The 24,169-nt window shown below is 34.8% G+C and overlaps 1 protein-coding gene across 1 annotated transcript in view; it reads right to left on the bottom strand.

The window, feature by feature from the left end:
* The window catches only part of tgm1l1 (transglutaminase 1 like 1), a 26,916-nt gene extending 3,215 nt beyond the window's left edge, over positions 1–23,701 (bottom strand). The window contains exons 1-11 of the mRNA XM_016443454.1: positions 23,577–23,701; positions 12,951–13,237; positions 12,647–12,838; positions 10,700–10,951; positions 7,420–7,538; positions 6,260–6,367; positions 5,957–6,134; positions 4,577–4,715; positions 4,269–4,461; positions 2,841–2,994; positions 1,135–1,419 (exon numbers count right to left, since the gene is read on the bottom strand). Coding sequence (XP_016298940.1) covers positions 1,135–1,419; positions 2,841–2,994; positions 4,269–4,461; positions 4,577–4,715; positions 5,957–6,134; positions 6,260–6,367; positions 7,420–7,538; positions 10,700–10,951; positions 12,647–12,838; positions 12,951–13,236 — 1,906 coding nt within the window. The 5' untranslated portion in view covers position 13,237; positions 23,577–23,701. The remainder of the gene's footprint in view (positions 1–1,134; positions 1,420–2,840; positions 2,995–4,268; positions 4,462–4,576; positions 4,716–5,956; positions 6,135–6,259; positions 6,368–7,419; positions 7,539–10,699; positions 10,952–12,646; positions 12,839–12,950; positions 13,238–23,576) is intronic.
* Between the last annotated feature and the right edge of the window lie 468 nt (positions 23,702–24,169).

The following is a 24,169-nucleotide window of genomic DNA, read 5'->3' as shown; positions in this document are numbered from 1 at the left end:
AAAAAAAAAAAAAAATATATATATATATATATAAACATTTATTTGAAATAGTAAGAAATATTTATGGTAAATTTACAGTACCAAATATGTATACATTTATTTACAGTAGTAATGCAAGTTTTAGTTATTTTCTAAAGGACGTCAAATAGATATAAAGAGAATAATTATATTTTTACAATTTGATGCAAATATATATAAAGGAAAACTGATTATTTTGTTTATTAATATTTTATGAATTAGTTTATCTATTTTACTTTAAGTAATTTTAAGAAATAATTTACATTAAAAAAATTTTTTCATGAAAATAATGTCATAATAAGAAATACAAGTATACAGTATGCAGTAATAAAGGTTTGTAAAAAAGCTCATTAATGTTGCATGCTTAATTCAGCAAATTGCATCAAGTTATTTCAGAAATGAATGTGTTCAAAGTGGTTTACGTACAAAAAAAGACAAAAAATAAATAAAATACATGAATGCGACTAGTGTGTATTTTATGTGTAAAAGCCTTGGCAGTCTTTATTCATATAATGAGAAAATATGTTAGATGTGTAATATTGCTCACTAAAATTAAAACAGAAAAGTAGTTTTTTCTAAATTAAATTAAATAACTAAAAAATATATTTTGTCTATATAGTAATAAATAATTGTTCTTTTTCTTGTTTATTTATAATAAAAAAGTCAGACTTGTGAGATGAAAACTCAAAAGGTCAAAAAGGTCAAAACTGTAAGATGTAAACTCAGATATCTGAATGAATGTAAAAATTGCAAGATGTAAAGTCTCAAATATGAGTTTATAACTTGCAATTGTGAGAAAAAAGTCAAAACGGCAAGATGTGAACTTAGAATTCTGAAAAAAAAAGTCAAAGTTGAAAGATGTAAACGGAATTCTAAGAAAAAAATTGAATTACGAGATGTGAACTCAAAATTCTGAGAGAAAAAGTCAAAATTGCGAGATGTAAACAATTATGAGTTTGTAATTTGCTATTGTGAGATAAAAAGTCGTAATCATTCATATTTTTCTTTTTTTTCCCTGCAAGGAAAGCTTGTATCGTATACTGCCCACAGTATGCATACTGTTACAGTAGTGTGAGTAGTATGCTAGTATGCCAATCCGAACAAACCCAAGCTCACCTTCCTGTGGGTTCAGCTCCACATTAAGCGTGTCCTTCTTGACGGTGTCCTTCAGCACGCCGGTGTAGTACATGACCGCCACCTGGCTGTGGAGGGTGGTTCTGCGCGGCTGAGAGCTGGTGTTCTTCACCACGATCTTCAGCTGAGCATCTCCTCCCATGCGTGGACCTTCTCCCTCCATCATCACCTCCACCCGCACATCCTCAGCAATGGGACTGGAGTAGACGTCGGGTTTAGAGCCATAGCGACAGGCGGTTTCCACTGCGATACGCTCCTCTTCCGAGCCTGATGTGAAAGATAAAATAAGATAATTATACTGTATGTATCCTACATTTTTCAAAATGTTTTCTTTTGTGTTGAGCAGAATAAAGAAACTCATACAGGTTTGGAACAAGTTGACAAGTTGGTGAGTAAACGTTGAGAGAATTTTGATATTTGGGTGATCTGTCCCTTTAAGTCTATTGTCTTATTGTTTATATTTTGTGTAGCTGAGTAACTGAGACAATGCTGACATTGTTTCCTGTGGGTGGAACTCAGTGAAGTTTAAACTACCCATTTGGAGATAATGACAGGTATTTTGGTGAAAAGGCTGAGTGATTACGGCAGAGGAATGTTAAGCCATTTATCGCCGGTTTAAACGGGTATTGTGTGCTCTTGGCTGCCTCTGTCCTGGCATTAGCCATCATTTCTGCTCGGTGTTGCTCTGGTAAGACAGCATCGACTAAGAACATGAATTTAACTCCTGATTGTATGGATGAATCTCACAAAGAAAGGTTATATTGCTCCCTAAAAATCAAATAGAAAAAAAATCGATTTTTTCAAAATAAAATAAAATAAATGTTTTTTTATTTTTTTCTATTTGCTAATCATTTTCTTTAAGTATTTTAATGTATATTAAAATAAAAATGATTACAACAAATAATACATTAAAAATATTTTATATTAAACAAATTTATGAACATATATGTAAGAAAATAGTTTAATTTAATATAAATAATATATTACAAATAATTAAAATAATTCATACTTTACAGTAATTTACAGTACAAAATATATATTTATTTATATTATAATTTATATGTACATATGTGCAACATAAATATGCATTAATGTATAAATAATGTATATAGATGTATTTATCTATATCATGTATATTAAAAAATTCAGTTTAATTTAATATAATTTTAATTTAATATATTTAATAATTTAATATAAATAATATAGAATAATAATAAGACAGCAAATTTATTTACAGGTGTAACAAATAATGTAAAACATTTACAGTAGTGTATATAAATGAATAAATAAGTATTGTTTGTGTGTGTGTGTTTACGGTTGTAATCCAAAGTTGGATGCTTTATGTTTTATGAAATAAAACATTTTAATATTTATGCAAAATCAAATGTCTTTAGTAGTAATATGACATTTCTTCACAGTTTTTGTGAGATTCACTCATATTACAATCTATTTCTTTTTCTACTGGCATTTGGATCTAATACAGTTTTCTCTGGGAAACTACACAAGTTCCCATACGAGCGTTCTCATCATTTTAATAGCATGCGATTTCATCATTATGTACATATTGGTCCTGTTGTATTATGCAATATTTGCTCAGGGCCTCTTCTTTGACAGTTTCAGGTGGGTACAGGCAAAACGAGACACTGAGATTGATGTTTGATGTGTGTGAAAGTGTGTGTGTTTCTCACCTTCAGGATATTTGTAAAGGTGTGTGATGTCGACACGCTCGTCGGAGCCCACAGCTTTAGTGCTGATGCAGTGGCCGACTGCTTTCTTCTCACTGTGGATCTGACCGAAGGTGCCATCCAGGTTCCTCTGCCAGTAGATCTTATCACTGTTCACCTGCAGCAGAAAAAGCACAAGGTTTCAGCAGAAACTCCTTAAAGAGACAAGACTGTCAAGATAAATACAGGTTTCAAACAGGATCTTGCAGAGGGTATAAAGAAAATAGGAATTCCAACACGTCAGGACCGGCCTGTTCTGTAGCACATTCACATTTAACAGCATCCACAAGTCTTTTAACTTCTGCACTGTGAAGTACTCCGAGTAAAACAGCACATTTAATGAGAAACATGAGAGCAAGTTGATTCTATCCGTTACGAATAAAAAAACGTAAGAATAGATGATGTCCAGTGTTGTTCTTGTTACCTCATACTATTAAAAATCATTTTGGGTCATCAAATACAGCTGAAATATAATAAAATATAAATACAGTATTAGATGAAAAATGAAGCAACCTTAATGTTGTCTTGGCAGCTAACTGAAATGAAGCAAGTTTAAGTTGCAGTACAAAAAATACTAAACCTGAAATAAAACATAAACCACTGAAATAAAACAAGAACTAAAAAGGAGAACATAAAAATGAAAGCTAATCTAAAATATGAATACATATTATAATAGTAGTATATAAATAATACTCAAATATAATATTTATCATATAAGAAATACATAATAAATACTCAAATATGGTGAAAGAATATGGTTTTGAAGAAATTAGCAAGGGCAAGTTATCATATTCTAATGCAAAAAAAAACATGCCCAGATGAATTGTGCACAACTGCACGAATATAAAATTATAGTATTTTCCAGAAAAGAAGAAGTTGCACATGAAAATAAGTCACAACGTGTCAAAATTGCATGTCACATTTCAGAAATAATGTAAAACACCTGTAAATAATACTAAAACTAAACTTTTACAAATATTCTAAACACTATAAATATGTATTTTAATTCTTACTACATAAAAAGTCCCTTAAATGTAACTATATTCAGAACAGAACAGGAATTATAGGGAAAAAAACACATTATAGTGGCATTTATTATTAAGTCTAAATAATTTTTTTTATATTAATAACAGATTTGAATATCAGTCGCTTTGGAATATAAGTTGCAGTATGTTTCATATTATTAAAAAAAAAAAGTGGCTTATATTCCAGAAAAATATAATGGTTAAAAGAAACTAGTACCCATTTCTGAAGTAATTTTCATTTAATGTGCACTTTGATTTGTGTGCAGTAAATTTGATTAATCTAACATGCACTTTTCTAGACAGAAAGGATGTGAATGGCTCTTCTATGGCTGTTTATATAATGATAATTTGACGTGTCTGGACTCACTTCAGCGAAGACGAAAGGCGTGTCGAATTTAAGGTAGACCTGTCCAGAGCGAATAGCGGCCAGTGACGCCGGGCCGCAGCGGAACGTCCCGTGACTGGTCTCCTGGGGTGTGGAATCCACGGCCTGCCAGCCACCCATACCCGGAGGCATATCCGGACGGGCCATCCAGCAGTCATTCCACACATGGAAGTTCCTGCAAAAGAGAGGAAATCACGGATTCAGAAAGAATGAGAAATGATATACCAGTACAACAGCAGTCTAGGACTTATTTCAATAAAATAATTCCATGAAAATGCACAAATCCTCACCATACAGAGTCCGAGTTGAGATGATGGATTGGTTCCATATTCTCATCAAAATACACATCTGTTGTCAAGGACACATCCGTATCATGGGCAGACTGGAAATTAGTTACGGAACGGGTAGGAATACCTAAACATCTCAATACTGGGACAGATAGAGAAAGAGAGCATGGGTTTAGCCATTTTTGTAAATATTCAATGTAATAATATACACAGTAAGTCTTATTTACTGTGACTCTATAAACAGCAAAAAAGAAAAAAGTAAGGGGGTGGCCTACACTTTTGTTATCCAATCACAATCGCTCTCTTTTGTGTTTGGGCTTGCTGATATCGGGTTGGCTGATGCGTGCGTCTTCAGAGAGCCGCATTTTGAAACGCTTGATACGTACAGCACTTATCTGTGATTTGTTTTCACAGTTAAAGCTTTAATGTTAGACTCTTGAAAATAAAAGTTCCAAAAATATTGAACAAGAACCATTTTTGGATCCCCAAAGAACCTTTCAGTGAAAAATTCTCAAAGGGGTCATTTGATGCGATTTAAATTTGTCCTTTCTCTTTGTCTCGTCTAGTGATGTCCGGATCGCGAACGAATCATTCTATTTAACCAGATCTTCTTAGTGAACCGGTCGAACCAGTTCACCAAATCGAACTGAATCGTTTGAAATGGTTCGCGTCTCCAGTATGCACTAATCCACAAATTACTTAAGTTATCTGGTTTATAAACGTGCCTGACACTCCCTCTGACGCGAAATAAACCAATATCCAGAGTTATTCAGTTACTCCTAACAGTACATTGACTGAACTGCTAAAAGAGAACCGATCATGGGATGTGCACGAGCAGAGCAGCTGAGTCTCGTCCTGCTGGGAGACGGCATCACAGTATGGTAGGGGCGTAACATTTCCGTCACACTCTTGAGGTATTCGGCCAATCACAACGCACTGGATAGCTGGCCAATCAGAGCACACCTCGCTTTTTTAGACCGATGAGCTTTGTAAAAATCGACGCATTTCAGAAAGGCGGGGCATAGAGGAGAAACAATAATGTACATTATATGGAAAATAATACGTTTTTTGAACCTTAAACCGCATAAAAACATTGCATTACACCAAATACACCAAATCTTTTTAGCAACGTCATATGACCCCTTTAAAATAACTATTTGTGGTAGTGTGAAGAACATTTAAAAATCTAAAGAACCTCTTTCCACTATAAAAAACATTTTTTTTATTCCATGAATGTTAAAGGTTCTTCATGGAACCATCAATGCCAATAAAGAACCTTTATTTTCTAGAGTGTATATGCCTACAATTGGAATCCTGAATAACTAACCCTAAGCTTTCCTGTTGTAAACTGGCAAACGGAGGCTGTTATCTGCTCACACACACCTGTGGTTGTGACCCCAGAAAACACCCAGCACTGGCCGTATTTGACGGGCTTTCCTCCTTCTCTGTGGTATTGTCTGAGGATTTCAACACTTCCACTCCAGGCCGTGGGAGACGTCCCACCCGCGTAATTCCCAGACCAGTTTCCCTCCAGAACACCAAGGTCATCCGGGGAATTGATCTAGAACGGACAATCAGATAAACTCACTAAGGGTTTCTGAGGTCACTCCAGGTAAAGAGTGTTTGTTAATCTGGCACTCTTTACAGATCTGTTCCAGCAGTATTGCTGGATGTGGCGGCACTCACCATGGCAGAAATGACTCGGACCACATTGACAGGATCTCCTCTACCCGAGGGAGGAACCTCGCTATTATCCAGCACAAACAGACAGGCCTCCAGAATTCCTTCATCAAACTTGATGGGAGAGAGAGAGAGAGAGACAACTAGGTAAAATCTCAAGTCTAAGCATGGCCCAAAATTGGCTTTGTTAAACAAACAAATTCTGGTTGCAAAGTTGCCGCATATTTGTGCTATTTTGTAAGCACAGTAATCACATGTTTTTTTCCAAGCCAGTCCACAATTATGGCATAATTGATGTCAGATTTACCGTAAACGCCACATATAAACAAAATGAACTGTGGTTTGGTGCTTTATAAGATGTCTTTTCCTCTCTAAGTGGGCAGTTCTTGTGAGAATAAGTTAAAAAATGCTTCACGTTTTTGTGATATGCATTTACATTTAGTCATTTAGCAGACGCTTTTATCCAAAGCGACTTACAAATGAGAACAATGGAAGCAATCAAAATCAGCATGTGGTGTTTTCCAAAAAAAAAAAATCTAAATAGAATCATTGTTGTTAAACTAAAACTATTAAATATTGTTTTTTGTAACTGAAATGAAGCTGAAATAAAAAGTAAATATTTCTTGAAAAACTAAAATCAGAAACCAATTGTTGCATTGCCAACTAACTGAAATACATAAGTTTAAATTGAACTACTAAAATTACTAAAAAATGAAATAAAAATTATTAAACATTACTATTAAATTCAAATGACAAAAGCACATAAACAAAATATTTATGTGTGTGTGTGTGTTTTTAAATGCAAAAACAATAAGAAAATAACACTGACCAATATAAGTATATGGTGTATATACAGAAAAATGACTAAATCATTACATTTTCTTTCATTAAAAAAAATCTTTAAAATCATTTTAAAAAAATAATGCAAAATAAAGCTCCATGGCAGGTAAAATATGTATGGCTGTTAAATGATCAGTTCACTGATCACTGGTAGTTGTGGTAAAACATTATGTTTTATATCTGTGTGTCAATTCCTTGTATTCCACATACAAGGTGTTCTTTTTTGGTATAAGGTAAGAAGTTCTCACAAGGATTTGTCAGTAGCATGTTTTTCCCAGAAAGTGCTTTATTCTGCTTTATTCTTAGTGCGTTATTTATCTTCGCACCTGGCCGAAGTTCCACGTACGAGCTCCAATCTGCTTCTCAGTGCCATAGTAGATTCTTCCAGTGTCATTTAAGACATACTCCTTCAGCTCTTTCTCCCCCTCCATGTACACCGTGTCATCTGAAGAGAGAGAGAGTCATGAGGGACCATGAACAGACAGTTCCAGGATCTGATTCGGTGGTTTGGGTCATTTTAAAAGAAAGCAGTGTTATAGAGTTATGTCATCAATGTGAGCCACCGCAGGGCGTCTGGAATCTGCTGTGTTCTGCTTTCATCGAATGTTCTGTGTTCTGGGCGTTATCGTCTGAACAAGAGGGAGGTGCAATCAAACGGAAAAAGGGAAAAAAAGGAGGCACTATAATGTAACGGAAATGACTAGAGGAGATACTAGACGACTGAAAAGATTACAAAATGAATGGAAAAATGACTCATGCTAGAGAAAGTGTAATGGAAAGAGGCCAGAAAGAGTGAAGCATTGAGACAGAAAAACACAGCAGGCTCATACATACTATAGTTTATGTAGGGGACTTTATATACTGGAAAGGATTTTTTTTTTTTAAAGATGTAATCATATTAGTTTTCTTGGGAGCACATTTTCTTACTTAATTTATTATTAGTTTTTTCCCCCCAGTTAATCTTTTGTAAAAATCACCTTAATTAATAAAAGCTAGTTCCTAATGTCATTATTCGCCATCATTTTAGAAGGAAAAACTGAATAAACATCAGTAAATATTAGGGATAAATTTGATAAAGTTACAGAAATCAGTATGATAATACCAAAATAACAATGGATGGTTAAAAAAAAAAGATTCCAATTAACAAATTGACATCCACTGATCAATGCTCAACTTTACCTCTTTATTTGAATCTGCTTAAGCATTCTCTAAATTTTATTGCCATTGAGTAAATAATCAAGTTATGTCAAGTTGAAGTCAGCTACACCCTGTTATTGAAAGACTTCCTTAAATTAAAACACATTCATGCAGAGTTAGAGTTCACAATGTTCTGCAGAACAGGAATGAGCCAGCAGCTTTCAACAAAAGCACAGAGCATAAAAATTAAGTGTTATAAAACAAAACAGACTGAAAGAAAGCAAAGAATGACAGGAAGGGGCCTGGAGTGAACGAGGGGCCAAGAAGGGAGAGAAAGAGATCGGGAGAGGGAGGATATATTTGACATGTGAATCTCCAGATGAGGTGGAGCTGTAAAAGAAACATCAGAAAAAAATGCAGGGAAAGAAAAGGTTTACTGTGCTTGGAGTGAAAGGTGATTTGGCAGACCTCTCTCTTTCTTTACAAAGCATCTCTGGCATTCAGTGCAGGAAGGAGGGCAAATCCTGAACCACCCAAGAAAACTAGCTTTAAACTATCAGACTAATAAGGACTCAAACACTTTGAATCAATGCAGAAGCTTTAAAGTAAAAAAAAAAGTGTAAAAGGTATGTTATTTTATTATTTATATGCATTAAATAAGTTCTCATTATTTATTTTGATTATGAATTTATTATTTATGTAATATATAATAATATATATTATGTATTATTCATTATTTATTTATTTTGATGAGCATTTCTATTATGTTTGATTGATTATTGCATTGTTTTATCTAGTTCATGATTCTTATCAGATGCAACACCGTAATGAGTCTACATCGTGAAACAGACAGTGATCACAGTCTATTGTGACGCAGTTCTTTTAAGAGAATCAAAACCATACAGAACGAATGACTCTAATGAGCCGGCTCTTTTTAGTGAATCAAAACCGTACAGCGCAACTAGTTTAGTCCGATTCCTGAATGATGAATCTCTTATGAACAAACAGCACAACTGAATCTTGATTCTCGAACAAACTACTAATATGAGCCAGCTCAATCACAACCATACAGCACAACCAGTTTAGTCTGATTCTTGAACAAATGACTCATATTAACAGGTTCTTTTCAATCAAATCAGTCCAACCGATTACTGAATGAATTACTCTATTTAGTGAATCAAACCAAATACAGCTCACAGCTTGACTCAAAGCAACTAACTGGTCATCCAAATAACATTTTGTAGTTATAGATTATTCAGTTTTGAAAGTATTATTTTATAAAAACCTAATAATGACTAAATTAAATGTTTCCACATTTTTTATTTAGCATTGTTGTTTAATAGATGTAGATAAGACTTCATATTGGACTGCCTCTAAAACTAAAAAGTCTGTATAAATACACTTTTTGCAAGAATTTCAAGAATCTATTATCAAACCAATCATTTGGCAAAGGAAAAAAAGTGAGGTGGCCATAACAACCATCATCTAATCTTACATTTCAAAAGACCATACGAAAAGCACCTCAAACAAAACTGATTCCTGCTTGACAGAGATGATGTAAAACTAAAATCAAGCTGTCTTGTAAGGACAAGATTACGAGTTACAGCCAGTAACTGCAGCAAAGACAAGCAGCTGCTGGAACACAAATGGATTACAAGATTACGTTCATGAAGACTGACGTAAGTCACTGGGCTGCAAATGGAAACTTGCACCTTCGTGTTGTATTGCATTAACAGTTGCCTGTGCAATATTTTAGGCTGAATATATCAGTGTTTCCCAGACGTGCTTCAGTAGAGGTGTGCGTTGGCTTCTTGTCAATGAACGAGTTCAGTTAAAAGGAAAGTGTAGAGTCATCTTCTATCTACGCAAGCTTGATTTCATATATCACTGCATTCTGAAATGTGGCATAACAGGAACAGGAAACTATGGCAAAAAAAAAAGAGCATAAAATATCTTCTTAAGGTAAGACGATGTGATTTCCATAACTTGCACCTTTCAAACTAGTGGAAAGAGAACATCTGAAATAAACATTTAAGTGTTTATTTGATTGCACTTTATCTATTTGCATCTGTAGATTTCAATGTTTTATTTAATCATTGGATCCTGTGGGTGCCATCAGAATGAGAGTTCAAACAGCTGATATTTTAGCAATAGTTTGAAGATCGATTAGTTTCTTACAAACATGCAGCTTTTCATTAAAGTCATTAAATGTTGGACTGGAGTGGTGTGGATTACTTTTGGATTATTGTGATGTTTTTATCAGCTGTTTGGACTCTCATTCTGACAGCACCCATTCACTGCAGAGGATCCATTGCTGAGCAAGTGATGCAATGCTACATTTCTCCAAATCTACTATATCTTACAAACTCATCTATATCTTGGATTGCCTCAGGATTAGTACATTTTCAGCAGATTTTCATTTTTGGGTGAAGTATTCCTTGAAGTATGCTGGAACTCTATCAGTCTTACCTTCACACCAGGGATTGAAGAGCATGTAAATGTCTTTATCGTGGTCATGCGTGGTAGTTTCGCCTGTCTTCAGACATTGCGTTGTGATGGTCAGCTTGTACTTCCCGATAACAGCAGTGACGGGGGAGTTGACAGACAGCTTGACCCTGTTGACATTCTGCTCCACGATCTTGGCCTCCCAGCTTTCATCCTGGAGCTCGTCCACCAGCGGAATGATGATGTGTGTCCTCTTCGACACCTGCGGGAGCGGCCCTGAATGACGACGTGAAACATATGGTTTAAGGAGAGGCTCAACTGGCCTTTAGAAGAACGTGACGAATTCGGTTCCAGGTTTCGAAACTCCTGATAAATGATTACACAAAGGAGGATTCCAGCCAAATCATTTCCAGACACAACTGTGCTGAAATCAGGGTTATTATAGTTCACTAAAACTAAAACCAAAAATGTAGAGTTAACTACAATAAAATATAAAAACTGTAAACGTCCTTCATTCCAGCTAGATGCCAAGGTAACATTTTTCATTTTCAGACTTTAATTTGAAATGCTAAAGTAACTAAAACTAAATCAAATTGATATCAAATATACAGACAAACAGAACACACACAAGATATGAAACGTGAAAACAGCTGACTAAGAAAATCAGTACACATGACTAAAGAAGAAAAAGTCAAGTTGCTTTTTAATGAAACGTTACTTTCATGATCCAATAAATTCCTGGTTTTTGGGTTGAACATCCTGTTTCAATCTGAAATTTGGAGGTACTTTACTTTATTGTCTGTACAGATTTCATATTTGATACTGGCATAAAACCATACAATAAACTGTATACTGTACGTACACTTACATATCTATAGAACACATGGAACACACACTGTGTATGTGTATGTATACTGTTTACTGTGGTAAGATGGGTTGTGAATCTAACCACATCAGTTAGTTTGAAGGGTTGAGTTATCTTGTATCAGTGTGAAGTGGTTTGTATTGCTTCAGGGATGAATTCCTTCTTATCTCTCCCTCACTTCCTCTCTCTGCACCAGAGGTGAGCTCTATCACTGAGAGAGAAATTTTGAACATACATTTATGCCCTTATCACAGGATGAGCATTCCCATCGTGTTTGCCAGTCTAAAACTAACAATTATAAAACACAGTCAACAGAAACAGCAGAAAGAAAGACTGTATTTTAATAACAACATATACTAGTTTTGTTCATGAGCATGCATGTGTATGGGGGACTGGGACTAGTTGTCACACTTTTTACTCTGGTGAATATTTCTCATGCTGGGCTTATTTCTGAATGTCAAATATCTTGAGTCAGCGTTAAATAAAATTTTTGCCCAGGAAAAAATATACACGTTACATTAAACACTGGTTGACACTAAAGTGGGGCATTTTACCACATTATATGGGGTAAGTTGTCACAATGGAAATTTGCTGTTTATTGGCATGTTTTTAAATGTTACATTCTTTTATTAATTTATTTTATATTCTATTCCTAGATTTAAAATATAAGATATTTAAGATGGCATTTCAGCAACATTTAAACAATAAACATTATAAAAATTGAAAAGGTTCTTGAAATTGAAACTTTCTGACCATATTTCCTTGATTTTTTTCAGTTGTTTGGAAAGCATGAATAGGTTTTTTTAATCATTTTAGATTTCACTCAAAAAGAGTCAAAGCCAAAGAAATTAAATGAATAAATAAATAAATACATACTTACATACATACATAAATATAGTTGAAATATGTATAATGATTTTTAGAAATATTTATTTAGTTATAAACAACTGAAAAGGTCTAGATTTATACCGGTGTATAAATACCCTCTGAATACTTGAAGATTTCACTAGATGTTTAAAACCAGCATACAACACTAAAAGATAAGATAAAAGCATGTATTCGTGAAATCTGACCATATAGTTCCTGAGATTCAACTTCACGCTCACCTGTCTTCATTTCCAGGTGAAGTTTATCTGTGTTTGGGTTGAAAGGTCGTGAGAGGTCGAGCTCTATTTGAAAAGTCTGGCCTCTGCGGATGATGAGCTGGTCGCTGTTGTATTGATCCGTGTGATGCTCCTTCTTGTTCCGATCGGATTTCCGACTGAGCAGATCCACAGAACGCACTGCTAGAGTCAACTCTGATGAGAAAGAGGGAGAGAAGAAGAAAAGGATTGAGTTTGAGGAACTTCAGCTGAAGTTTATGAAAAGAAGTCTCAAATCTCATGTAAGTAATCAGACCGAGCTCCTCACCGTCCAGCTCTGTATCTCCGGTGGGAGTCAGCGGAGTCGTCGGTCCTTCATTCTCTCCGTCCCCGGCAGCCACACCATCCACGTCACCGCTCACATCATACGAGCTGTTCTGTCTCCGGAAGCAACACGGACAAGCTCTCCGAAACCAGCGGCGGCATCCGCTCTCTTCTTTCTTCATTTTGGACTCGGTGTGTCTCTCTGGGACGGCCTGGCCATTGCTGGCAGAAACACCATGGAAACGGCCGACAGCTGCGTTATCTCGGATTGATAGTCTTTCTCCTGGCATCCTGGAAAACATCATACAAAATAATTAGATGGAAAATAGTGTAAAGACTTGGAATCCACACACAGACAATAAATGTTTAGCAATGCATTTGTTAATAATGATTAATTGCTGAAGCAAATGCAAAGAGAATGCAAATGAGATTTTAAAACTAAGATTCATAATCTAAAGGACAAATAATAAAAGGACAATAAAAAATAGAGAATTTGTTATTTTATAAAAACATTTCTGTCATGACAACTCTTGGATGGATTGGCATGGTAATGTACATGACAATGTTAATGTATTTGGTCTTGGCGGAATAGATCTGCTACGCTGCTGCTGCGGCAGCAGAGCAAGTACCGAGACTTGCTACTGCCAATACATCCACAACATGCTGCTGTAAGCATGTAAGAAATATTACTGCTGCAAATATAACATATGAAATAACCCCCATATAGCATACATGAATCACCTCGTAGCAGATCTATACAGGTGGAGCTGGGGAAGGTGAAGGGTTTCTGAAGCAAGCTGCAACTGCTACGGCAAGCACTAGTCATATATTTGAATGTTGAGCAGCGAGCTCATTGGCTACCGATACAGGAGAGAACCAATCAGCTGTGCCATGTGATAATGATGTCATTAGGTCAGATTGAGTCAGACCTACCGGACTGCGTCATCTAGAGTTTCATGCCAGAACTTTGTATTTAAAGGGTTAGTTCACCCAAAAATGAAAATTCCGTCACTTTGCGTTCACGACAGTACCATGACGCGTGCGTGTGGCGGCGCCGGCGCTGACCCAGATCCGGCGTGATGACATCATTATGCCGGATCTGGGTCAGCGCTGCCACACGCTCGCGTCATGGTACTGTCGTGAACGTTCATCCAATGTGACGCAGTAGAGACGAAAATGTGGAATAAAGTCGTTATTTTAGTTTTCTTTGCGCAAAAAAGTATTCTCGTAGCTTTGTAACTTTACAGTTGAACCACTGATGTCACACTGACTACTTTGTCGATCATCTTGGTACTTTTCTGGACCTTAAACGTGGTAGTTACCTTGCTGTCTATGGGAGGGTCAGAGAGCCCTTAGATTTCATCAAAAATATCTTAAATTGTGTTCCGAAGATGAACGAAGGTCTTACGGGTTTGGAACAACACGAGGGTGAGTAATTAATGACAGAATTTTCATTTTTGGGTGAACTAACCCTTTAAACTGACGTTTGTTTGATTGGCCAGAACATTTTATAGGAAAGAGCATTGTAGAAGTAGGCTAGTATTTAGAAATGATAAATAATACTAATATTTGAATTAGATTAGTATTCCATTCCAAACATAGCATAACGGTTTCACCCATGTTACATAATTAAAAAGTTCAGCAGCATGAAAGCCACCATGGAAAGAAAAAGTCCCCATACATCTGCGTTTCTCCACAGAGTTGTTAAAGTAATTGCCTATTTGGACATGAGCCGTAAACTTCGGCATGCTGTTTAAACATACAGGAATTTCCCCGCATTGCTTCCGCTGGCAGATGTGCCCCAGATTGCCATTAAAATATATGTCAGTGATTATTCACAAATGATCAGTTATCACTAGCACTTTGGTACAGAAAAGATTTAATGAAAAGGAACAGAAATGCTGACATTGCATGTGGATTCGGTCCCAGTGGCACTGAATAAACAGTAAAAATGAGAACCATGTGTTTCCTCCAAATGGCCTTGTGCTCTCCTCCATCTCCTCGACATGTTTTCTTCTGTTTTCTCAAGACTTTTCTCACAATCGCCAAATTCCATTTGTGAGATGCATTCCTTTCATCTTAACATAAACCAGACATGCCTCTGCAGTACCTTCTCAACAGAAAGGAGATTAAATGGACAGCAAATTGAGACTTTTTAAATATTGTTCTCATCAGATTTCCCTCTTCAGACCCCAATAATCTCACTTTTCAACTTCAGAGACTCTCAAACAGTGCTCAGATTTGCAGAGATACAAACACCTGCAATACAAATCCGAAGATTTCAATATAAACTCAGACAGACCAAATGATCTGATATTCTATATACTCTAAACTATTGACTCATTTGTGCTTCTATGTTGATTTCTCCAAATACATGGATGTGATACATCAACAAAACATAACTGGGAGCTTGTTTAAGTCTCTTTAGCTATAAAAAGGGGCAAATTTTACTCAAGGCATGTTACTGATCTGTTATCCTCTTATTTAAATGTGTTGTAAGCAATTTCACCCATTTTGCTGACTTCCATCAGATTGAGCCTCTCAGTTAGATTGCTTTTAAACACATCAGCTAACATGTTTGGTTATATTTACCTTTTAGTTTAAAAAATGGCCAAAGGTTTACCAGTATAACACATTCAAACACACACAGTTCTGCTCATAAGTCTGCAGCTGTATATGTGAATGTGTTCAGACCAAGAATCTGTGCTATGCAGCTCTGGATGACTGTAAGTCACTGAAGCCTGCAGACTGTATGCCATGAATACTACAGTTACAGGACAGACCAGAGGACAAATGTGAATGCAAATAACATCTGCTTTGACATGTTTTATTCAATTAGGAAATATGCGTTCATGATTGGTGTCATGAGAACTTTCACAAGGCCTGATGAGTCGCCTTCAGTTTAAGGGTTCTCACAGGAGCAAACACTCAAAGACTCAAAGCAATTCAAGCAATTCTCTGTCTTTAACCAATGAGCCACCCAATTTCCTACAAGACTCATGAGGTCACAACCTCTACGGCCCTGCAGGCACAAACTGATCAGTCTAGGAATGAGAAATCACAAATGAGAGCTCTTTAATGCCTCAATTGTTTCTTCTAGACAGAACAAATGAAGACTTTTGCTCCTGCTTCCATGTGTCTTATCTCTCAGAATAGATCTGAATTATAACATACCAAATCAAAATAAAAGTCTGATGGTTAAGCATTTGAAAATGAAGAAATTAAGATAATGAAGAAATTAAGAATAAATAATAACCATAAATAATAGCATTGTCACATTAAAGTTTTAATTGAAAATAAATTATTATATTGTTTCATTTTAAAACGTTTCTTAAATACTCATTTTTTTATTTTACAGTGGTGATTATTTATTCTTTAATTTATAATATTATTTTTCTAAAATACTACTTTGTATTTAACAGTGAAATATTACAATAGTATTACTTCTTGTTTTGCTTTTAATTTGTAAATTTATATTTTATAGTAATTTAGTAGTAGTACTAATAATTATGAAATACTTTTTCGAGGTTGTAAATAAAACAAAGATTATTAGAAGTAATACTATTTCAGTTACTCTACTTCAAAATTTCAAGTTTAATCCAATATTTCTACACCTATTTTTTTTTAAGAATGAGCACCCCCCCCCCCCCCCCCCAAAAACAAAACAAACAAAAAAAACATGCAACTATACACTTACTGTATGTTGTGGCTATTTTTATTCATACCAAGTACTTTTAGGAGAAACAGCTTCACAATGTTGCCGTTTAAAAAATTTGGATCAAGTAGCCCCAATAAATTGATAATTTTGATCATTAATAAATGAAACATACATGTAAAATGACAAAATAGCAGGATAGGCTATGAAATTATCATAATCTGTCTTATTCCCAGCCCCGTTTTGGAGATCTCCAGGCTGCAGTTATACCCTTCTCAATTCCCCTACTATATATGGTGAAAAACTGTATTGGACATTACATGTAATTTTACGGTAGATACCGTTTTTGGAAGTGAAAAAGACAGCGAATAACCGTAAATTGACATTCCCAGAATTCCCTGCATTACATTTCAAATTTGATGTTGTTTTGTTGAAATAACTGTTTCTTCTTAGTTTTTTCTTATCAGTTTTGTATATTAGGGTTGTATGTTACACCTAATGTTGTTAAATGAACGTTTATTGCATTATTTCAGTTTCATGTGTTTCACCATGATGGTGTTTAGTGTTTGTGTGAATGACACTGTGCACCTTCTATATATATTATTATTTAAAAGCTGCTTGTGATGGGCTTTGGTTCATCATGTGACTTTCACATCACCACCTGCATTTGGTGGTTATCAGTGTATTACAAAGGTACAAAACAGATTTCAGTACTTCAATAGGTTGGTATATTAACATTATATCAGTTAAAGAAATTACAGTATTTAACTGTAAAATTAAGTTAAACCGTAAAACCTAAAATGTTGCTACCGTATTTTTTACGGTAAAATTCCGGCAACCACAGCTGCCGTTTTTTTACCATAAATTTTACGGATTTTTTTTTTTACAGTGTATATACAACGTATAGCCTTAAGGCATATTGAACAAATAGGCTACATCAGTACAGAATAACTGTGGCTTGTAAATGTGGTTTTAGTTTCTCAGTACTCCAAGTTCACACTTCAGTCATCCAAATGGAAGTACAGAGACACTAAAAGTGTCTACTTTCTATATGGCAACACGCAGAAACCGTTATAGTTTTTATAATTATGGGCGATAATCTTATCTTCAGAACCTTACAACTTGGAAGAACAGCTTCACAATGTTGCCGTTTAACTGAAACATAACTGAAAAAGTCTCATGAGCTATTAAAGAGCAACCTTTAAGCAAAACATTTTCCACTGGGTGTTGTGTATCATGAGATGCCGCATGGAATGAAGGAATGACGGAATGAATCCTTCAAGTATACATAGACAGCTATGATTAGAATGCTAGAATACCTGACCCTAATGCCTCTAAAATACCCAGGCTGCAGTCTTTTTTCACACACATCTGCTCACACTAAATCATGACACACCGTGACCCCTGCATACTAATATGTGACCCTGAACCACAAAACCAGTCATAAGGGTACATTTTTCGAAATTGAGATTTATACATCATCTAAAAGCTAAAAGTTAGGATAGGACAATATTTGTCTTAGATATGACTATTTGAAAATCTGGAATCTGAGGGTGCAAAAAAATCTAAATATTGAGAAAATCGCCTTTAAAGTTGTCCAAATGAAGTTCTTAGCAATGCATATTTCTAATAAAAAATTAAGTTTTAATATATTTACAGTAGGAAATTTACAAAATATCTTCATGGAACATGATCTTTACTTAATATCCTAATGATTTTTGGCATAAAAGAAAAATCAATAATTTTGACCCATACAATGTATTTTTGGCTATTGCTACAAATATACCCCAGCGACTTAAGACTGGTTTTGTGCTCCAGGGTCACATATGAGTTTTCCAAGGATAAAACTGCAATATTGTTACAGTACACTGAGAATCTTCATATATACACTACATTAAAAAGTTTGGGGTCTAAGTTTCTATTCATCAGAAGATTCTGAAGAAAGCACGTATCTCGGGTTTCTGCAAAGCAATACAACTGTTTTCAACATTAATAATAATGAGAAATGTTTCTTGAGCAGCAAATCAGCATATTAGAATGATTTCTGAAGGATCACGTGACACTGAAGACCGGAGTGATGATGCTGAAAATGTAGCTTTGCTTCACAGGAATAGCTAAATTACATTTTATAATATATTCAAATAAAAACAGTTAATCGTAAATAATCATAAATTGTAAATTGTAATAATATTTCACATTTTTACTGTTTTTACTGTATTTTTGATCACATAAATGCAGTCTTGGTAGATATTTCTTTTTTAAAAAAACATAAAGAATATTGCACATTCATAAGTTTGTGATTGGTACTTTTGCAACTGTGTGTATGAGGTCTAAGGTCTCCTGCAGCTGGTCTGAAGCCAAAGATATAGCGCAAGCAGCTGGCGTATATGTGCACATGAGAGGGACGGCTACTGATCTACTCCACTGAGCCAGATTTAGATTTTAAAGAGATGGTTCACTAAAAAAGGGAATTCTGTTGTCATTACTTTACTCTCATGTGCCCCAAACCACATTTCTTTTCCCTTTGTAAAGCACAAAAGGAGATGCTTGACACATGAAAACACTGAAAATAAATATAGATATTCACTTAAAATCTTGCATACGTTACATTTTTGGTCTGATTTCAGTGATGGATTGAACAGGAGCATACAAATTTAATATTTTTTAATTTAATTTATTTTTATTAATATTTTTTATCTGTTTTGGTCTGTCGTTGTGTGCAAAAGAGCAGCATGAACCATCTGCAAAACTTTTTGTATTCCAAAAACTGGTATGAATCAAGTAAATTGACATTCCCAGAATTCCCTACGTTACATTTTTACATCAACAAAATTTGATGTTTTTTTGTTGTTGAAATAACTGTTTCTTCTTAGTTTTTTCTTATCAGTTTTGTATATTAGGGTTGTATGTTACACCTAATGTTGTTAAATGAACGTTTATTGCATTATTTCAGTTTCATGTGTTTCACCATGATGGTGTTTAGTGTTTGTGTGAATGACACTGTGCACCTTCTATATATATTATTATTTAAAAGCTGCTTGTGATGGGCTTTGGTTCATCATGTGACTTTCTCATCACCCCCTGCATTTGGTGGTTATCAGTGTATTACAAAGGTACAAAACAGATTTCAGTACTTCAATAGGTTGGTATATTAACATTATATCAGTTAAAGAAATTACAGTATTTAACTGTAAAATTAAGTTAAACCGTAAAACCTAAAATGTTGCTACCGTATTTTTTACGGTAAAATTCCGGCAACCACAGCTGCCGTTTTTTTACCATAAATTTTACGGATTTTTTTTTTTACAGTGTATATACAACGTATAGCCTTAAGGCATATTGAACAAATAGGCTACATCAGTACAGAATAACTGTGGCTTGTAAATGTGGTTTTAGTTTCTCAGTACTCCAAGTTCACACTTCAGTCATCCAAATGGAAGTACAGAGACACTAAAAGTGTCTACTTTCTATATGGCAACACGCAGAAACCGTTATAGTTTTTATAATTATGGGCGATAATCTTATCTTCAGAACCTTACAACTTGGAAGAACAGCTTCACAATGTTGCCGTTTAACTGAAACATAACTGAAAAAGTCTCATGAGCTATTAAAGAGCAACCTTTAAGCAAAACATTTTCCACTGGGTGTTGTGTATCATGAGATGCCGCATGGAATGAAGGAATGAAGGAATGAATCCTTCAAGTATACATAGACAGCTATGATTAGAATGCTAGAATACCTGACCCTAATGCCTCTAAAATACCCAGGCTGCAGTCTTTTTTCACACACATCTGCTCACACTAAATCATGACACACCGTGACCCCTGCATACTAATATGTGACCCTGAACCACAAAACCAGTCATAAGGGTACATTTTTCGAAATTGAGATTTATACATCATCTAAAAGCTAAAAGTTAGGATAGGACAATATTTGTCTTAGATATGACTATTTGAAAATCTGGAATCTGAGGGTGCAAAAAAATCTAAATATTGAGAAAATCGCCTTTAAAGTTGTCCAAATGAAGTTCTTAGCAATGCATATTTCTAATAAAAAATTAAGTTTTAATATATTTACAGTAGGAAATTTACAAAATATCTTCATAGAACATGATCTTTACTTAATATCCTAATGATTTTTGGCATAAAAGAAAAATCAATAATTTTGACCCATACAATGTATTTTTGGCTATTGCTACAAATATACCCCAGCGACTTAAGACTGGTTTTGTGCTCCAGGGTCACATATGAGTTTTCCAAGGATAAAACTGCAATATTGTTACAGTACACTGAGAATCTTCATATATACACTACATTAAAAAGTTTGGGGTCTAAGTTTCTATTCATCAGAAGATTCTGAAGAAAGCACGTATCTCGGGTTTCTGCAAAGCAATACAACTGTTTTCAACATTAATAATAATGAGAAATGTTTCTTGAGCAGCAAATCAGCATATTAGAATGATTTCTGAAGGATCACGTGACACTGAAGACCGGAGTGATGATGCTGAAAATGTAGCTTTGCTTCACAGGAATAGCTAAATTACATTTTATAATATATTCAAATAAAAACAGTTAATCGTAAATAATCATAAATTGTAAATTGTAATAATATTTCACATTTTTACTGTTTTTACTGTATTTTTGATCACATAAATGCAGTCTTGGTAGATATTTCTTTTTTAAAAAAACATAAAGAATATTGCACATTCATAAGTTTGTGATTGGTACTTTTGCAACTGTGTGTATGAGGTCTAAGGTCTCCTGCAGCTGGTCTGAAGCCAAAGATATAGCGCAAGCAGCTGGCGTATATGTGCACATGAGAGGGACGGCTACTGATCTACTCCACTGAGCCAGATTTAGATTTTAAAGAGATGGTTCACTAAAAAAGGGAATTCTGTTGTCATTACTTTACTCTCATGTGCCCCAAACCACATTTCTTTTCCCTTTGTAAAGCACAAAAGGAGATGCTTGACACATGAAAACACTGAAAATAAATATAGATATTCACTTAAAATCTTGCATACGTTACATTTTTGGTCTGATTTCAGTGATGGATTGAACAGGAGCATACAAATTTAATATTTTTTAATTTAATTTATTTTTATTAATATTTTTTATCTGTTTTGGTCTGTCGTTGTGTGCAAAAGAGCAGCATGAACCATCTGCAAAACTTTTTGTATTCCAAAAACTGGTATGAATCAACATAAAGGTGAGAAGATTTTGTTGAATTTCAATTTCTGAGTGAACTGTTATATAAAGCGGTGCAGTGTGTGTTCGTATGGGATCGTAGATGGCACCAAATTATTTTCATTTCAACACAAGGTTTAATTTGGTGTGACTATCGCCCACTTGGAAACGTCCCATACGGTTGCACCTAGCAACACGATCAAAATAAAAAGCATAATGTCTCCCACCTGATGAAGTCACGATCTTCAAACCAGACTTATGACATGCATTTCAACATTTCTATGATGCAGAACAGGAGAATGACTGGGCTTATCACCAATCGAGAAATAACATGACTCTACATGCTGTAATTGCACAGCAAATAGATATTTTAGATAGGTTCCCTTACGAAAAATAAGTTTATTCAAGTGTGCTATTAGTATACTTCTTTTAAACTAAAAAATAGGAAAGTATACTTTTAGTCAAAGAAAACTTACGAGTATACTTGCAGTATAAAACTACTAAACTAGTAGTTTACTAAGACTATACTTTAAAGTGTACTAAACTATCTTAAACTTACTTTAAAGTGTAGAAAACTATCAGTATTCATATCATTCATATCACAAAAGTTCACTTTTAGTATAGTTGCAGTACAAGCTAAAATATTGCTGTAAACTAGTTGTGTACTTAAAGTTTACTACTGTTATACTTAAAGTATACTTAAAAGTATACTTTTATATACTAGAAAGTGGGCCAATTTAGTCCCAAGGAGTATTGAAATAGTACACTTACAAGTATACTACTAGTACACTGATATTTGTATACTTGCTACATAAAGTATACTTAAAAATATACTTGAACTTTACTTAAGTATACTTAATAAAATAAACTTGAAATATACTACTTTTTGGTAAGGGTTAGTTCACCTCTACTGGCTCGTTTTCTGTGTTGATTTCAGCAGTCAAACCCAGACCCTTATTGTTAGAAATGCAAACAACTATGTCTTTAAGAACTTGTTCGACTGATGCTAAAAACATAAAAAATTCATGTTTACTGTATTCGGAGTCATGAGACCAGCACATGATAATCACACTGACCAGTTATGTGGAATAGACAAAATCCTTGTTTGACTCAAATGGATGGCCAGGGAAAAAATGTGCATGCAGTAGCCCCAATAAATTGATAACTGTGATAATAAATGAAACACACATGTAAAATAAAAAAAATAGCAGGATAGGCTATGAAATGATCATCATCTGTCTTATTCTTTTGTGCAGAGGCCAGCAGAAAATGATAAGAGATGTTCTCAGGTCTGATGTGTGTTAACTAGTCTATATGAAGAGGTTTTTGTTTAGTTCCCCATCCTGTCAAATCAAGTACAGCTGTACTGAATTCATAAGCAAAAAACACATCTGGAAATCATGCAGTATCCAGCTTGCAAAAACATAAGAAATGATTCTAATGCAAAAAAAGCATCAGCTTCGGTCCAAATACTGTATGCAGCGTAGATATCCTTAAGGCATATTGAACAAATAGGCTACATCAGTACAGAATAACTGGGCTTGTAAATGTGGTTTTAGTTTCTCAGTACTCCAAGTTCACACTTCAGTCATCCAAACGGAAGTACAGAGACACTCGCAGAAAACCGTTATAGTTTTTTATAATTATGGGCGATAATCTTATCTTCAGAACCTTAAAACTTGGAAGAACCTCCCAAGAAGTCAGCGCATTTACAGACGCATTTCTCCACAGAACAAGCAGTGAGACTGACAGCAAGTGACACATGAACGAATAAAAAGTTTAGACTTACTTTTTTTAACAGGGTTTCTTCACGATATTCCTATAATGTTCTTCAGATATATGTATGAGTTTCAAGACTGCAATACGCGAACTAACTCGCAGCAAGTCAAACAGACACTGGCCAAGTCTCGCCCTCACACGAGGGTTAATACCGTCCCCAATGCACCCACCCCCTGTTACACTTTATGGTCAGTGTAAGTCGATTTGTTGTTGTATGTGAGCTATGGTGAAAACGAAAAATGTCCCCAGTCTCCCATATACTTGTTAAATCCCAAAGTTTTAATCAGGGACACAGAACTGATTGTTCATTGATCACTTTGCTGAAAAAAAAAACAATACTAAATACAAAACAAAACAAACCATCAACTTTTAACCATTAAAACCATTAAAAAAAATTATAGTGTGTTTTGGGACATATTCCATTAGGATTTATTGGTTTTAACAAGCCACCAATAGAGGGTGATGGTGACCAATTACCAGTAGAGACCCACAGGGTCCATTACAGTTTCCATTAAAACCAATACAATTGCCATTATAACCAGTAAAACCATTACAAAGTTTGTGATGGTGTCTATTGTTTTTTTCAGCAGGGCAACATTTGGC

The sequence above is a fragment of the Sinocyclocheilus anshuiensis genome, unplaced genomic scaffold (assembly GCF_001515605.1).
Source record: "Sinocyclocheilus anshuiensis isolate Anshui unplaced genomic scaffold, SAMN03320099.WGS_v1.1 scaffold1373, whole genome shotgun sequence".
Taxonomy (NCBI): Eukaryota; Metazoa; Chordata; class Actinopteri; order Cypriniformes; family Cyprinidae; genus Sinocyclocheilus; species Sinocyclocheilus anshuiensis.
The sequence above is the reverse complement of the archived record's forward strand: the minus strand, read 5'-3'. Positions and strand labels throughout refer to the sequence as shown.